This window comes from Ictidomys tridecemlineatus, chromosome 9, assembly GCF_052094955.1.
Source record: "Ictidomys tridecemlineatus isolate mIctTri1 chromosome 9, mIctTri1.hap1, whole genome shotgun sequence".
Lineage (NCBI taxonomy): Eukaryota > Metazoa > Chordata > Mammalia > Rodentia > Sciuridae > Ictidomys > Ictidomys tridecemlineatus.
Genome location: NC_135485.1, coordinates 134,431,126 through 134,449,603, shown reverse-complemented (window position 1 = coordinate 134,449,603; position 18,478 = coordinate 134,431,126). Strand labels below are relative to the sequence as shown.

The window sequence follows — 18,478 nt, the reverse complement described above, 5'->3', positions numbered from 1 at the left end:
GAAGTGAAGCACAACAATTATTATTAAACTATCAAATTTTATTAAATGTTCACTTAAAATATCTTCAAGTAAAAATATGTACAAAAACAGATATAAAATTTTGGAGCAGCTAGAAGTGTAACAGCTATACATACACATAAATACAAATTAAATTCGATGCAAATTGAGTGACATCATATTGCACTAAAATTTATTCCATATGAAAGTACATGCATCAAGAGTTTCCATCAGATGAAAGCACACTTACTTCATAGCGTCTTACCACTTACACAAATAGCCCATAAACACCATCTGGCAGCATGATTGCTATACCAGAACCTTCCCCAGAGGGAAGTCATTTAGCAGTAGAAAAATCTATTTTATTTCACATATCACATGTTGGAACAGGCACCAGGGCCAAGGAACCCTAAGAAAGAAACAATGCAATCCATAAATCAAACTCCCTTTGCACCATTTATATTTTCATATTTAATATTTTAGTCCTCCAAATATGATTGGACTGTAGATGCAGAAAAGCAATTTTGCTCTTTAAGAATTTATCAATCAACACAAGACATTGTGAAAAATTTGTACAAAATATATACCATCACCTTTACCAGTTTCCATTATCAGAAGCAGAGTGAAGAAACTCAGCCAGAGATGAGGACCACTAAAAATATTGAAGATCATTCTTCAATATTTTGGATCTTTCTGATCCTGTAGTTCAGATCACTAGGCCATCATGTTCCCCCAATTTGGGACTGATACAAAGTCATACAAAAGCATTCCAGCTAGGCAGGAGGATTACAAGTTCAAAGCCAATCTCAGCAACTTGATATGAAACCCCATCTCAAAATTTTAAAAATGGGCTGGGGATGTGGCTCAGTGGTTAAGTCACCCTGGATATAATTCCTAGTATGAAAAAAAAAAAAAAAGCATTCCAAGCAATCCAGATCCAATTTAGGGATTTAGGGATTTACTGGTCTGTAAAGTATAACTTAAGCACAGCAAAAAAGAGATGGTTTTCAACATAATCCTCAAGAGTAGATTCAATTGATGCAAATCATTGATGCTTGCCATAAAATATAAATGGTGTTTACATGCATTTACATACAATACCTAATAATAATTCTAATCATTAAAGACATAATAATACATTAGCATAGACATACCAGCACACATATGATTTTTTTCTACCCTGTAATAAATGAAAAAAGTTACTGTGTACTAGGTCAAATTTTTAGACAAAGCTCTACAAAAGAACCCAATTTAAGTAAATACAGATATACGTACAATAAGACATGAAAGACTTATCATGAGATAAATTCAGAATTAGTAACTAAAAACCATCTCTACCAGTGCATCCCTACCATGTAATCCACAATATGACAAGTAAGAATCAAGTTCTATGACATGTAGTCAAATCCTTGACAGAAAAGTAAGACAATTAAGTTCACCAAGCATTCAGTGCAAGAGGTCGCGTTTGTCTCGGCTTTTCTGGCATGTGCTTATGAAACCACAGGTAGCCAACACTTAGCATCAGTAAAACACAACAAGGTGTCCGTCCATCTGCTTTGCACAGGGCGAACACACATCTGATCCGGACATTTGCAAAGTTCCCAAATACTGAGAAGTACTACTGAAAACTCCTCACTATTGTGCTACAATCCATCCACAGAGACAGATTTGCCGCCAAAGTCTGTGTTCAAAATGAACACGTTGCTAAAGCAAAGTACATCCTGATATGGTTACCAATTTAGAGTCACAAAGTAAGAGAGTGAAGTATTATTCTACTCTTGGAATGTGGACACCTTTTTTTTAAAAGAAGAACCCAGTTTTTAAAACATAAGTATTAAAAGCTTAATTTCCAAGCTAGGAGCGGCAATGCATGCCCGTAATCCCAGTGGCTTGGGAGACTGAGGCACGAAGATCTGGAGTTCAAAGCCAGCCTCAGCAAGGCGAGATGCTAAGCAACTCAGTGAGACCTGTCTCAAAATAAAACATAAAATAGGGCTGGGGATGTGGCTCAGTGGTTGAGTGCCCCTGAGTACGATCCCTGGTACCCACACACTAAAAAAAAGTTTAGTTCCAGATTGATAGCAGCAGTAATAACATCACAAGGAAAAACTACGAGATAAAAAATTTCTCTAAGGAGAAGATCAGATTGTTTAAAATTGTTGGAGGTTTCTGGTAGCTTGTGCAATAACCATAACTATGTGTGTGTGTGTGTGTGTGTGTGTGTGTGTGTGTGTATGCATACATGTATGTATATATATATGTATACACACACACACATATATATATAATGCTTTTTTGCTTTCAGATTAATAAAAAGTGCTATGGGGTAGTGTTTGCAATAATTTATATACATAGCTGTTTATGTAGACCATTTCTAGTAAATTATAAGCATACATTCATTTGAAACCACGTAGTTATTTCTCCAAAGTATTTTTCTACTTTAATATTATATTTTCATATTATATTAGTCAGCAACTAGAAATTTAGAATGGAAAAGTTCCATGAAAAAAAAATTAATTCAGAAATCTTTAATGTAAGACATCTGGATTCTAGGAACAGAGAACCACAGTGCATCGTCCTCTGACTGGCTCTACTTGAACATGCCCTAATCAGGTTCATTAGTAGGAATGTGTGGTCTAACTTCACAATGTGTGTTAAAGTAAAGCCACTCACTACCCAATTATACAGCTGCAACATTCAAAGACCTCACACACTTTTCCACAAGATGCCATGTAAAATTCCCTGTTGCAAAAGGTGCTCAAAATAGAGTCGTTACTGCAAAGGAGATAACTGCGCATTGGTCTTTGTTTTCTTTTCCCCTCTGGCTTTCAGTGTGGCCTTTAGAGGCCTCAACAAGAGGTAACCAGGACTTAGCAAGTAGGTCTTCTAACCAATAAATTATTTCACTTGAAAATCATACTTTAAAAAAACTCAGTAGTGTATAGGTTGAGGGGAAAAACAGTATGCTCACTTTCAAATCACTGCCGCCATCTGTATGGCTCTCAGATGCCTAATGCTCCAGTTTCTGGAGAGAATCGTTATCTATAAAACTGTATAGGCAGTTATTGATGCTATAAATGTACCCTTGATCCACACAGGCTGAAATACGCACATGGAACAGAGAGCTATTTGGAGACTGGAACCATCCTCACTGTTTTAAGTCAGTGGTTAACTAAGAAGAGGGGAAAATACTCCCAGGAAAGTCAATGTAAGTGGCAAATTCACTAATTATCTAGATTCACTAAGAAAATCTAGATAATTGTGTGAATACAAATTAAGACTCACTTCCTATTTTGAGGGCTTAATGTTAAAAAATCCAACAAAAGAATCATTAATTTATTCAAATAAGATGGAGAAATGGTTCTCAAAGGTCAAGTTAATGTTGCTATGAGCTTGTAAGGAAGGACGATATCTCACAACATGAAGAAAATGGGTGAACTTTCGGAGACCAAGATGAACCCTTTTGTGAATCTGTATTTGATCTAAAAATAGATAAACACTTATTTTCAGACACCAATTAATTTGAAAATGCAATAAAAGGGAGAAAGGATTATCTTCAAAAACTGACTGCTGGATTACATTTTTTAAATACAGTCATAATAAACTACAGCCTACTTAGAGGTCACACTTTTAGACACTCCAGATATTAAAATAGATTTTTAAAATACTGTTTATGGGGAAATTAAGCTAAAAATACATATATAGGCAATAATTCTTTTACATATAAATAATGTAAATGGAAGCTATGGAAATAATTCATTATCTACTCTAATTAATATGCACAATGAGCTTCTTGCCAGCTACACAATGCCATGATTTAATTCCTGACTTGGAATGGTTAGAAAAATAAAATGCATCTCTGTAAACATTATCAGCACCAAAATACTGCATATCATGTAGAGTAAAAATGAAGCAAGATTATATTCAAGTAAACTCAAATTTCTTGAGTCATTTGTATTCAAATCTCAAATTTATCTATTCCTTTTCAAATGAAGAAAAAGACCTATGATTAAAACCACATTTGCTGTTTTTCTGTCATTTACCACTGACACATAAAATACAATAAAGGTGAAGCTATTTCCTTAAATAGTGCATATCTTGTGAGAAAGCTACACACTTCAATTAATGTATAAGTTGAATATTTAAAAATATATCCTATTAATGACCCATGCTTATTTCTATGGGGAAAATAAAGGAAATTCTTTTACATTACTCACAGAAATAGATGCAGATTTTGTGTGGGGCTAGAAGCAAATGTACTTTTGCTGGTCTTCTTTAAGAAAGTTTATACAAGATTCCTAATGCAAAATTAGGTCCAGGATCTTGGAAGGGGCCTGTCTATGTGAAAGGTGCTGCAACTTATGTTTCATTAGCTTCTCAGGATATTGGTTTATGCATAGCAATTCATTTTTAACATTCTCCAATTATGTTACATAATATGTTGCATAACATCAAAATAGTTACCTCTAATCAGAAACTACTCTTCATTTCCTGATACGCTGACCTTCAATTCTCTATCTTTTCTTAACTTATACCTGAATTGTAAGAGATAACATTAACAAAGGTCAGAATTGATATCTTTCATCACCTTACATTCATCTGCCAATTGAGATAAAATAATGAATTTCTTGAAGACTCCTCACAGTTCATGAAGTATTCTGTTATATAATCATACTCCTGTTAACCATCTGTTGATGTATCAAACAGCAATTGGGGAAACAATTCCACCAGATAAATAAGACAATCTGGAAGTGTTTCAATGTACATATTTTAGTGTTAGAGAAAGTGCCCTCCATTGCTAATGTAACCTAATATCTGACTTCAGCTGGGCTGAAGGAGCATCAGTGTAAGTACATGGAGTGGATGCACACTCCTAAGTTTTATGTTTGGAAATGGAGCCAGCCATCTTTTCTAGGACAGATCAGTAATCTCCTAAAGAAAGACAAGAACACAGTCTACTTCCGGTCAACCACATCACGATCTGTAATAGTCTAGTTTTCTTCATTTGATCAAAGTAAAAATCAATCTAACACTTTAAAATAATAGAGTCAAAATAGCTCTATGAGAAAAATATTTACTGCTAATATTCTTAATCATGAAAAGAAAATCATTCCTAATTTTAGTTATGTTTTAGCTTTGGAAGTCTTAACTATATTTCTTAAATCATAATTAAATATTTGAGAATTTATGTGCTAAAAAAGAATATTTGAAAATAGCACATTGGTTATTTTAAACTGTATTGGGTACTGGCCACTTTCTGTAATAATAAACTCATGGTGTTATAGAAATGTTTGAGTATGCACAAATATAAATATGAGTAGCCCATACACACGTATGTGCATATACATATACATCAATCTAAAGATATGAGAAACATTTTTACTAGGCATAAAAATATGCACATTCAAGTGTGCAGAGTTTTTGAACTAGAATATGTTTTACATGATACTGTTTTGAATACAAATTATAAATGCTCATTTCTTGATTAAAGAAACCCTGTTTTTCCTGATGTTTCCTAAAAATAAAGTAAAATATGACCTAATTGCCATCGCTTTTTAAAAAAAATAAATGGCAGACTTTTTGTCTAGTTAAAATTGGTACTCTAATGGCTTAGAAACTAGGCAATAGACAAAACATTGTGGAAAGTAAGGGAAAGAATCATGAATATGTATACTAATCAGACCTACAATGGTACATTTAAAGAGATATTAGAATCAAAATAAACGAATAAATAAAAACATGAGACAAATCAGCTACTGGTGAGATAAGCAAATTAACTTCAGGAACAACCAAATCCTACCCAAAACTCTCCTCTCCAAGAGATGTTGCTATATTTTTCACTGGGCTAGAAAAATCTCAAGAAGAATCTGCTATTTAGATCTTATGGTCTAGACAGTGTAAAAATTAGTATATAAAATAATTTTTTACCTTTAATAATATATAGTTGGCAGAGATGTGGAAAAGGGACTACAAATCAAAATTTGAAAACCCTATGCAAAGAATAAATAAAAGAAAGTGATAGGAATTTTCTTAGTAACCTACATTCATCATAAACATCAATCTTGGGTATATATTAAATGTGATAAGAGTAAAAATTAAAATTAATGAATTGGAATTACTCCACATTTTAAATCATCATTTCTACTTTGAATAATTATCTATGAACTCTGTCTGGTCTTAATGATTTTAATCAGTATAATTCTTTGAAAATTTCTTATTTTCAAACAGACAAAAATTAAGGGATGAAACATACTCTGGCCATGACTGACCATTTAATCTTAGATGTGTATACATAACAGCTTAAATTTTTCATAATTACATTACTCTCATTTGAAAATTCTACAATACTTTCTAATTCTGACATAACACCACTTGTCTGAAGACACACACTCATGCAGTTTCTCCTTCTTTCAATAAACTTATTATCAGTTATCTCATTTGCAGATAGAATGATGATTAAGGTAAGGAAACTACGGGCAAATCCTAGATCCAGAAGTGAAATTTTTTTAGAAACATCAGTTGTGAATCTTATTTAGCAGTGACATTTCTTCCTATATTTTTATGTAAATACATTCCTTTTCCTAATTGATCTGGATAGTTTTACCCACAGAAATAGTTTAATAAAGGATAAAATACATAAAGGAAATGCACAAACTGTTAAAATTCATCACCATGTTAAAATAGTCATGAACTAAAAAAAATTGTTCAAAATTACTAACATTGCATCAAGATGCAATTACAGAGATGGGCCTAATGTTTTGAATATTTTCTTTATTGGTGATTTCTCTCATGCTGATATTCTAATTTGAAGACTTAAGAATGTATATATTTAGGTTTGTTCACCAATGGGTAAATTGTTAGAAAAACAGGAGTCTACTCTTAATTTGTTACCAAAATGGACACAACATCTTGATCAAATGAATTGACATGAAAACCGAATGGCACATTAACTGTGGACCTTCCTCACAATGAGTGAAAAGATATCTAACATAATACATTCTCAAGGATTTTTATTCAAACACAATTCTTGGGTTTGTCTCAGAAACAACAGCTCTTAGAAGCTGTTCTTTAATATGTTCAAGAAAATTCGTACATTCCCCCTCATCTTTTGTTCAAGTGCTCTGAGTATATAATCCAAGAAAGGATGAGTGATATCCAAGTTGATATCTAAGGGAAGCAATGCAATGCCAATATACAATTTCTGTCCTCTTTGCCACAACAATAACATATATTCTTTTTTCTCAGAACAATAGAAAACATTTTCACAGTATAGTCATCTACAGTATGTAAAACCATGTTTACAAAACCCCTATGTACAGAAAACATCTCAGTCATCAATGTAAAAGTTCTCAGTCATGATACATACGTTGTAGAGAATGACTACTATATTAACTGTCTATTCCTTTAGTCTTTTTTCCTAATCCCTACAAGTAGCTAGCTTTCAGAGACTCAAGAATTATGTGAACTCATGATGCAATTTGCATATTAGTTTTCTACAACTACATAGAGTTTTAACTAAATTTCTCAGAAATCAGTTTTAATACATGAGCTATGAATAAAAACAAATGATTCCTTTAGTCCATCACCAAAGTTGCAATACTCCAGGTTTTCAGGAAATGAATTAAAGATCCATATTGCATCTCTCCCTTGGGAAGAGTGTCAGGATTTCAATGCATTAGTTCATAATTTGCGACAATCTTCTTCTGGTACAACTTCCAGTATTATCTGTAATGTTCTGGTTATTCTATCTGCAAATAAATGAAAAAGAAAAATTAAAAATGCATAGAAACCAGAAATGCATAAAAAGAGCAAAACATGAGTTATTTGGGGGATGAATACTGAAAACACACAACCACCTATTTCATACAGTACTTTCAAGGATTATTTACTTCATTAGAATCCTATCATGCTCAATTAATTTACTTGTCACTTCTGTAACTCCCCATGATGGCTTCTCAGCAAGAATACATTAATATTTTGCATTCAAATAAGGACTTTTATTCATGAACCAGGCAACTGCAAATATTTTGAGACAACAGGACCAAGATAGAAATGAATGTTCAAGAATATACTGCATATTCAGTTTGAAATTGGTTTGTTTTTTCTGTACCTATGAGATCACAGCCAGAAGAATCCGGAGAAGAATCAGAATACAATTTCCATTCTCCAACTTGTATGTATTACTGAACACATCACCTTATCTCCCAGGGCCTCATTTATCTCATAAGCCTAGGGAGAGACTTGGACTGTGTCAATGATTCTCAAGGTGTGGTCCCCAGACCAGCAGCATGAGCATCAACAGAGACAGAAGAAATGCATTTTGGGGAGCTCAATTGTACACCTACTGAATTGGAAATGGAAGGAGGGGCTCATTAGTAATTCTGTAGACACTACAATGTAAGAGCCTCTGGGATAGAAGATTTCTAAGGTCATTTCATCTCGACAGTCCTAGAACTCTGTGACTCTGGCTTCAGGGACATTTTTGTTTGCCTCTTTATCATTGATCCCTATGGAACCTCTTCAAGTTTCTACTAATCCTGGACCAGGCTAGAGTTTATCCTCTTGATGGTTTCAGACCCAGATCATCTCTCATCCAGACACACTCAGAAACACAGTCTTTCTCTTCATTTATGACTTGTCAGTTATAAGAACCCATGCAAGCAATCATTAACACTGCAAATGACATTTTTGCATCCTTTGTTTTATAAGCATGTTCCTCAATGTTGTGTTCCTCAGCACACTGAAATATAGTCTACATTAACTACAAAGGGTTTGGCACAGTGCTGGCAAATGTTAAATTCTATGCCAAAGTTTCTCAGAATATATTTTGTCACAGCCCACTCTTCAGTTGAGAGCATAAGGGAACACTCCAGAACGATTAAACCCCATATTTACAGAAAAGGGAAATGGTACAATTATCCTATCAAAAGAGACTTTTGTGGGGAAAGTAAATATGCAGCAGTAGTGAGGGAGATCTGACTTTTGTAGGCAGACAGGGGACTAGAGTTATTTAATCAAAAACAAAAACAACAAATATAAGAGTCTCTATCATCTCTTCTTGGTATCTCAAGATTAGAATAATTTTCATCATTCAGCAGATGATTGATCTTGGCCTTGACTGAAGATGGCCACCAACTTTGCTCTTCTAGGTGACTTACAGCAGTAGGGCCTGACAAGGGTGTTCAAGGGAGCCAAGTAAAGCCTCTTGAGAAACTTCCCCAGAAAGGTGGGAACACATGCCTTCCTACAGCCATGTCTACATCCACACTCAAATGAGGTTGGTGGCTTTAGGTGAATCAACCCACGTTACTACTTGCATCCTGAGTTTTCAGTAATTGCAACAGACAAGGTCTAATAGCAACTATAGTATTTCTAGCTTTACCTTTCCGGTTCAGCTGTTATAAATAAACTGTAACAACTGACCTTGCAAAAATCAACCCTACCTGGCACAGGCATGGGAGCTATCGCCAAAGGTGGGTAAGTCTGTAAAGTAATGCAAAGCCAACCTGCCCTGGAAGTTATGTTAACAATAATAGCATTTTAAAAAAAAAAAAGCTTCCAAACCTTTTTCACATTCATGATCTCATTTTGTCTCTATGATGAAGATCTAAGAAATGTAGGCAAGCTTCATCAATTGAAAATATTAGGCTGCAGTCTACCTGAAAAGTCTGCACATGCATTATCCAGCTTCAGGGGTGTTATAAAAAGGCAGCATATGCTTTTAGGAATCCGGAGTCACAAGATCACAGTCCACAAAGATGGATTACAGTCCTTCTCCTAGTGTTGCCCAGAATGATTTTTTACAATCAAAGATTTTGTTTAAGTAATGCTGCCCTCCATATCTCTCCCTGAGTAAGAGGGACCAGCTTCCAATCACCCCATTTGCTCTCTCCTGTGACAGGGTTTGGCTGATAGATAGAGGTAACCAAGTAAAACAGCTCCTGCAGGCCCTGGCCTTGTTCACTGGGTCTTGCTACCTCTGTGCTTTTGCATATGTTAGTGGGGTATCTTCCCCTTTTTCCTTGCGTGAGAGGCTCAGATATCTATAAATAAGTAAATAACGTAAACAACCAACCAGGAGAATTAAGCACTCTGCTACAGATGGCAGGAGAAAAGCTTTCTGTCTCTATCCCCTTAAGAGCGTGTTTTCTTCTCACCCTGGAAATGTTATCATACAAAAAGTGGTTCAATACTGGCATCCTGTGGCCAGAAAAATTCATGAGATCTCTGAAAATCTCAGATTCTGGGGTTCTGGACATTCCCCAGCTGTCAGTACCAAGCAGCTTTTCACTGGTTTCTGAAGGTTGTTTAGTTACCTCTCATTTTCAGGGGAAGAGTCCAGGAAAGATGTGCTTTGATAGACTTTCATTCTCCCAGGCTAATGGTCTCATGTATATGAGGACTAAAAAAAGATAGCATAAAAGCTGAAGAATTTTGCCAAAACAAAAACACTAAACAAACTGGTCTAAACAAAGGCTCTATTGGCCTCCAAGTTCAAGTGGAGTTTCTCTCTAAGAAAAAGTCCACTTTGGGGGCAAGGATCGGCTGGCAGTTTAGGACTCTAGTGTGTCTCTATGTATTTTGTTTTGGCCAAAGGCTAAGAAAATACTTGCGATTGCAGCAATAAATATTATGAATTTTCTTTATTTTTTACTATAAGAATTCTGCCTATGAGAAAGACCAAACAAAATTACAGAGGATTGTTGCTTTTTGCTACTCTCTTTCAAGGCAGCTATAAAGATAAAGAGTTACCATGATCACGATTTAAAGGCAGAATGGCCACACTCCCTGGTAAGACTTAATGGCATTTTCGAGAACCAAATAACCATTCCGGGACTACTCCATTGCTGCTAGTTTCACAAATGGCTAACACTGAATTCAGCGGCCTTGGAGATGTTCAAAACATCATTAGAGACAGAAAAATAGGAGCGGGGAAAACCCTCCAAATTGCATGAACAGGGAAAGACAGCAAAGAATGAAACATAAAAAATTGTTTTTTGGTGTGAACTGATAAAGAAATAGTACAGGACACACATGTTAGTTAGCAAGAGGAAAGAGCTGTTAGAATTAGATACCAAATACCATTTGGAAACTAATAAAAAAAAAAAAAAGGAGGGATTCAACGCCCACTAAGTGGGACAAGACATTTGCTTTCATGAGCTCTTTCTCATTGTAGCTCCACTCCAGGGCCGGGGGTCGTTCTTCCTAAAGGTTCCTGGCTCTCTGTGGAGATCAGGCATTTTAACTGTCTGTAGACACAGAGCTCACAGTGATGGGCACCAATCTGTCCTACATGTTACTAACTAGTCAAATGATCCCAATGGTGAATAGTGTTCAACAAGAGGTTTTCCCCTTCCAAATAGGTTCTATAGTTAGTGTCTACAACAGAGAAAAGCCTAACTAAAATGCTTCTACAGAGAAGGAGAATGACTTAATTAAAAAACAAAGATTAAATACGGGGTAAAGAAAGTGGTGCACCTGCCTGGTGCAGTGGTGCATGCCTATAATCCCAGCAGCTCAGGAAACTGAGACAAGAGGATTTTGAGTTCAAAGCCAGCCTCAGCAAAAGCAAGACGCTAAGCAACTCAGTGAGACCCTGTCTCTAAATAAAATACAAAATGGGGCTGGGGATGTGGCTCAGCAGCCAAGGGCCCCTGAGTTCAAACCCTGGTACCCCTGCCCCCACCCCTGCCCCCGAAAACAATGTACATGAGTTAGACTTAAAGAAAAATGAACTTGCATTGTAACACCTCTTTAGGAACAGTGTTGCCATCTAGAAGCTAAAATACAAGTAGAAATAGTGGTATAGGGTCTAAAGATACCAAATGCCAATTTGAAACTAATCAAAAGTTGTAGTAAAACTCTACTCCTAATGACTAGTTTCTAAATGAGTTTGTTGAACACAATGGAAATTCAACATAGACATTAAGGGGTTTTTTTTTTTCTTTCTGTTTTGTTTTCTAGTGGACACATTATCAATTGACAATTTTAATGGAAATCTCCCTGTACTTTTAAGTGGGATTTTAAAAAAATTGATTATGATAAACTTAGTGAATTAAAACAAAGACCTACAAAATAAAGGGGATGATGAACTCTAAATTCACCAAATTCACCACCAAGGATATAAGTGCCCCTCTATCTGTATTTTATACCTCCCAGATGCCGTCTTTCTCTTCTACCAGGTATCTAATTTATAAAGAACCAGAGTATGGAACCTGGAAGTCTAGCAGATGTGGATTCAAATACTAGCTCTGTGCTTAAAATCTGTACCCTCAAAATAAATTTTTCATCTCCCTGAGCCCTGGTTTCCTCGTCAGGGAGAGAATAACACCACCCAGGTTATGAGGACTTTGTTGGGGAATGATGGAGATGTTCAAGTAGGGGAAAGAGCTGTTCAGAGCTCCTGCCACAGGGGCTTGCCACAGAGCACTGAGCTCTTTGACACCCATCTCCCCTCTGGTCTACTATATTTTCTTCACCCTAACGGTAGCAGGTCACCAGGTTCTCCTGGGTTTTCCTCCATAATATCCTTCCCTGTCTCCCCAGCTGATACATCCTGTGATTCAAGTCTCCTTGATTCTCATCATTATTACCGCAGAAACCACCAACCCTGATTCTCTATCTTTAGCTTCAACTCTTTCTCATGCATCCTGGCAGCACCCCTGATGATTTTTCTAAAGTCCAGAACTCCCTGGGTTTGAATCCCAGCTCTCCTCCTCCTTTGTATCTGTGGGACTTGGAATGAGTGGTGTGAATTCTCCCATGCTCACATCTGTCAAATGGGGATGATCATTTTTCCCACCTCATAAGACGGGTATTGGATTAAATGTCATACATGTGCAGACTCATGGCAACCACAGAATAAATGTGACTGTTATTCTGCCCTTTGTTTTTGCTGTCATTATGATCCTCCGTGACTCACATTCCCACCAAGGTAGTGCCATGATCACGATATTGAATGCACTCCCAGGCTTCCACCTAACTCCCCAGCAACCCTCATGTCACTGGTCGAGTTATATGTTATGATACAGAAATACTAAGCTGCATTCAATCCAGAAGACAAATAAAGAGGTTATTAAGGGATTCAAAAGAGCAATTAGGTCGTTTACAGAACTGATGATAAAATTTTATCTGAAAAAGCCAGTCTTCTAAGAAATGATAAGAGCGGCCCAAACTAAATACCCTGAAAGGATTCAATGGCTGTGCCCTAAATGTCCTTCCTGCTTTCTTTTCTCTAGGTCCCAATTAAAGTACATTAACTCAGTCCAACTAGCAATCCTGGCACTTATTTTTTTTTTATATTTTTAAGACGTGCATGGTTGTCTGCACCTACGTGGGTTTCCTGCAACACAGTCACACGAGGTTCAGGAATTGCTGTAAACTCTTACCTGACATTCTTCTAAACCACCTGGGTTTCTTATCCCATATGATAAAGAGATAATACGCAGGCACCCCCGTCAGAGTGATGAGGAAGCCGATTCCAGTACTGAATGGGTCTGAATAGAGGGAAAGGGCAACCATGAAGAGGCACGTGAAAGAGAAGAGGGCCGGGATGAAGAGCGGCACCTGGAACACAGCACAGAAAAGGTCACTTCAGACATGGAGCAAGAGTCAGGAGGCGGGGTCAGAATGCACAGGTCTGTCATGTGATCAGCTTCCATCATGTGACCAGGGGTCTGGCACCAGCCTACTTGGAAGCAAGATCTTTCATGCAGTGCAGCAAATGTGCTACACAGACCCCCTGAAATCCAAATGAACGGGTTCTTAAACCCTTAGATGAGACAAAAATCTAAGAATAAAAAAGGGCGTTTCACTAGAGACGACCTATTTGAATTATTTCATGAATTAAGCACCATTATGACTTATGTTTGATTTTGAAAGATTGGTTCTTTGATGAGTATAATTAGAATCCACTCTAATGTGGCATCGAGAGGGCTGGCAGCTAGTTCCGTGTTAAAGCCTTTCAGTGCATATTGATTTTCTGTTGAGATGCACAACAAGAACGAATGGCAATAAAACAGGCCAACTCCTATTCAACCGCTAATAAAGATGCTGCCAGAGTTAGGCCGTGAATATAATTAGAAGCAAACTCTGACACCATGACTGACAACATTATCTGTGCTACTTCTTAAAAGCAAATAGTGAGGTTGGATCAACTCATGAAGGCTCAAGGATGGAAATGACGAGCCTATTCTTCTGCCTTCCTAAAAAGCAATCAGTTGTTCTATTGGGTGATGATAAATGCACAGATCTTCTCTTTCTCTGTGTATTTTATGTTTCTTTTCCTTTTTATTCTGAGCAACGTAACACATTATGACATATAAATGCTAAAAATGCCTGTTGTATGAAGCTGCCTCCTGAGAGTTTTCGTTGATAAGGTTATAAGCCCCATGCCTTTGCTATCTACAACTAACTAGCATGAAGTCAGAAGTATCCACGCTTTGAACACATCAGGTCACCGGACCCATTCATGAAAAATCAACTTAACAAAAATCCAGGAATGTTCTCTCTTTTCAAAACCAAGACGTACAAAGTTCAGAAAGTCACGTAGAAAAAATTTGACAAATTACTTTTTTTTTCCTATATAAAATAAATCCATTCTGAAGGTGCTCCCTGCAAGAGTTAAACATTTTATTCCACAGGACACTGCCCCTGCCCAACCTCCCCATCATCCAGTGATGGCAAAGGGAGGACTAGGTATTAGGAGAAAGATTTATGTAAACCCATCAAGATTGCTGAGGTTACCTTGAAAGGACGGTGCATATCTGGGCGTTTGTATCGAAGATAAATCAGTCCAGCAACTGCCAGCCCGATAAAAAGCCACCTGGCAAAACTGAGGAAATTCAAAAGACTGTAGAGGTCTCCAGAGAAGAGCATTATCATTGTCAAAGGGTGCTGGGGGGACAAAGGAGAAAAGCCAAGCTTGGTGAATTAAATGAGAACATCAATGATAACAAACAATGTCATTGCTTATTATTATTATTATTATTATTATTATCATCATCATCATCTTTGGCAAATCATTATCTATACTGATAAACTATCGTCATGATCAAAAGAACCTCTTTTCTATATTCTACTCTTATCACCCCCTTTATACCAGGAACATTAAGAAGAGAGTACCATTATCACTGCCCCTAGTTCAAGTGGAATTTTATACAGATGCTTTGTTTTGATCTTAGTTCCCTTTACATTTGAGAGAAATGAATGTGTTTTCAAAGAGTAGGAGACAGGCTATGATGCCATTCAAACTTTAAAAAAAAAAAAGAAATTGAGATGATTAGCAAATAGCCAATAATAAATACGAAATTTGGGCCCCATTGGAAAATTCAAAGAAAAGCTTTCTGCAAATCCTCTCTGATTAGCCCTTGGAAACACAGCCGCTGCTAGGTGGATCTGCTGTCTCCTGAATGCAAAATGTTGACCTTTTCTTCCTCCACGTTTACTGTCCCTGTGTGCTTGCCATGTGTGACCCTTAAGACCGCGGGAAAAAATGGAGCGCACAGAACAGCATAGCAAGTCTCTGTGGCTGCACCCGCCAAGGACAACATGACTGATAGCAAAGGCTTAAACCCAAAGCCTTCTTCACAGAATAATACATTCCGTTCCCACAAGTGACATTAACTTCCAGAATGCGCACAGAGAGCGTGCGTACTTTAAAGAGAAATTTCAAGGAAACATTCTGAAACAAATTAAATGCATGGGGGAAAAAATGTTCAATGCATTCTATGGTACTCCTGACAGCAGATTCCAGTTGAGAAAAATGTTACAAAATCATAGGTAAAAACGACTATAACATTGCCAATGGGTGTTTGAGGACTTTTACACCTTTTACAGTCTTTTGTATCACACATTTCACAAACACTTTTCTCTGCATAGAGAATTCTACATCTTAAATTTAAGTTTGGGGGCTCTTCTTTCTTGCAGGATTGCTCTCAAATTTCTCACTTTTAAATAGAGAATCATTGCACAACAGGATTTCATCAATGCTTTGAATAATTTTGTGTACATTTCATACCATGATGAGACATCTGTGTATTTTTGGACAGTGGTTTTTAGCCGTTCTTTTAGTAAGTGTTTGGAACTTTATATCCCTTTCTTTGAGGTTCTCTGTCAATGAGAGGAGACAGACTAATTGTTTTCCTTAGACCATACAAATTTCTACAGAAGTGAAATAGAAGCCATGTGGCTAATGCTAATGCATCAAATACACATAGGAAATACTGAGTAAAGAGAAGGTTTGGAAAATCTCTTGCCTTCCAGACTCCGTCTGATACACAATACAGCCAATTTAGCACTAGCTAAAGTCTGTTTGAATTCGTCTCCGCTAACCTGTTTTTCGACGTTCTAGCTAGATATACATGTTAATATGCATTACCAAAACAATAACAGCTGGCAGAGGAGTGTGCTTGCGGACATGAATCATGGAGAGGATTTCTGGAAGGTGACCCTCTCGAGACGCAACATAGAATAACCTGATGGGAGAAAAATGCAGGTGGATTTGACTGTACAATTGATCAGTTCAAATGGAAAATCCAGAAATCCCAGAGAAAACGTCTATCTCTTTCCTACACAAGGGGTTGACACTCCTTGGCCAGTTACTTAGGTCTCACTTGACAGATAAGAATGAGAACATCCTAGGAAATGTGCATTCAATTTTGACCAAATCTGCCAACATGGTATATTGTTTTTAGAGGAGAAACCTAGCAGTGCCTGACTCGGCACAGCTCTCCCTACAGGTAAACAATGGAAGGTGAATGTAGTTCCAGATTCCAACCCAACACACACTCTCCAGCCCGTGCACACGCACACATACACCATCCAATATTTACCTGATCGGGTTTTAATCTTATCACAAGGGGAAAAAAAGGGGATTTCACGTCAAACAAAACGAAAGGGATACAATGGCGGGGTGGTGATATTTCTGGTGTCTCTTACTTTACTTTTATTCCAGGCACCAGATTTTATCACCAGAAATAAAATGCAGTTGTTAGGCTCTGCAGATAGACTATAAAAAAAAAAAAAAAAAAAAAATGCCACCTGTCCATCTTCAGAGCAGGCTGTGCGTGGTCAACCAGCGCCCTCTAATGGGCAGAATAAAACGTGCTGTGCAGATTGGCACCAACTGCAAACTTCGCCTGTCCCTTTAAAAACGACTGGTTTGGAGGCAGGGTGGCTTTTCTTTTCAAAGTTATCCTTATCACATCCAATCTCGAAAACAGAAATGTGTTTCTGGAAATATGTGAACTCGCTCACCTGGAGACAGCAAACACACCCCCATTCATAGAGCCGAAGCAGGAGAGGGCAACGAAGATGGGAACTGCTAATGAGAAATTTCCCAGGAGCCGCTCAGAAAAGGTCTGGTGAGAAGAGAGAAGGGAGGCAAATTAATGCTTTTTCAGAAAGTGGAATAAAATGAAACCATTTAGGCCGAACTTGCTCTCTGACTTTCTATTAGCCTGGCGATACGTGTGTGTGTGTTATAATCCTTCTTTTTGGGTGAGGGTCAGACTCAGCCCGTAGACAATAATCAGAAGCAGGTCCCCTGGTGTCGCATGTTGCAAAACCGTGAGCAAAGGTCCAAACAAGCACCTTCTCTCTACCTTCCAGGAGCAGCGATCCATTGACTGACTCTCTATCAACCATGATGTCTATCAGCTGTGACGCTGAGAAGTGGAAAAAGCTCAATTCAGAAGCTCTCTACTTTGAGGGACAGAAATCCTTCTGCACGGTTCCTTCTTTCTAGCCTGGAAAGCCACATCTTTGCAGTGAAGGGCAGGTACACATTGAGAAATTTTATGGATGTCTGTTTCACATACAGATCCCACGGCGAGGGGATAAGTAAAACAATCAATGGCTTGACCATTTACTTTAAGTATATGAGCCCGTCTGAACAATCTTTTTCCTAGAAAATTCATAGTAGCTGAACCTGTTTATGGAGCCACTTCCTCCCCTTCAGGTAGGTATCTGCCACTTCCTTCTGTGGTTTCCTCTAAAAAGTTGAGAACAAAAATACAAGTCCTGACAAGCCCCAGAAAGTATACAAGATAAAATGCTCAAGTTTCCTTGTATGAAGCACTGCAAAGTTTCATGAAAGATGCATCCCCTGCCCCCCCCCCCAAAAAAAAGATATTGGATTCTTTAGTTGTCCTTGATGCGGCCAGCGCTATGTAATTAATGGGCCACATTATGTCCCCCAAATAAGTGCTGCCCTTGGTCTGGAAGGAGGACATGACTGACCCAAGATCAATAAGCTTTGTACATTTGATTGTCTGATAGGTGCAGCAGTGGAAAAAAGTCTTTTGCACACCGTGAACTCATACATAGGTTCACACAAGATGAGATAATTTATTCCCTGTGGATGTTGCTGATATGAGGTAATACTGACTATTTTAAAAGGAACTGACATTCAGGGATGGAAAGTTAATTTTTTACCCTTCATTGTTAGGAGGTCATGAGTGGATGCTCCCTTACAAGCTAA

General features: G+C 37.4%; 1 protein-coding gene across 1 annotated transcript in view; it reads right to left on the bottom strand.

Annotated features, from left to right (window-relative positions):
* Positions 1–899: 899 nt before the first annotated feature.
* Slc7a11 (solute carrier family 7 member 11) overlaps positions 900–18,478 on the bottom strand; it is a 71,596-nt gene continuing 54,017 nt past the window's right edge. Inside the window, exons 8-12 of the mRNA XM_005327579.4 lie at positions 17,254–17,357; positions 16,376–16,472; positions 14,743–14,892; positions 13,386–13,563; positions 900–7,745 (exon numbers count right to left, since the gene is read on the bottom strand). Coding sequence (XP_005327636.2) covers positions 7,678–7,745; positions 13,386–13,563; positions 14,743–14,892; positions 16,376–16,472; positions 17,254–17,357 — 597 coding nt within the window. The 3' untranslated portion in view covers positions 900–7,677. The remainder of the gene's footprint in view (positions 7,746–13,385; positions 13,564–14,742; positions 14,893–16,375; positions 16,473–17,253; positions 17,358–18,478) is intronic.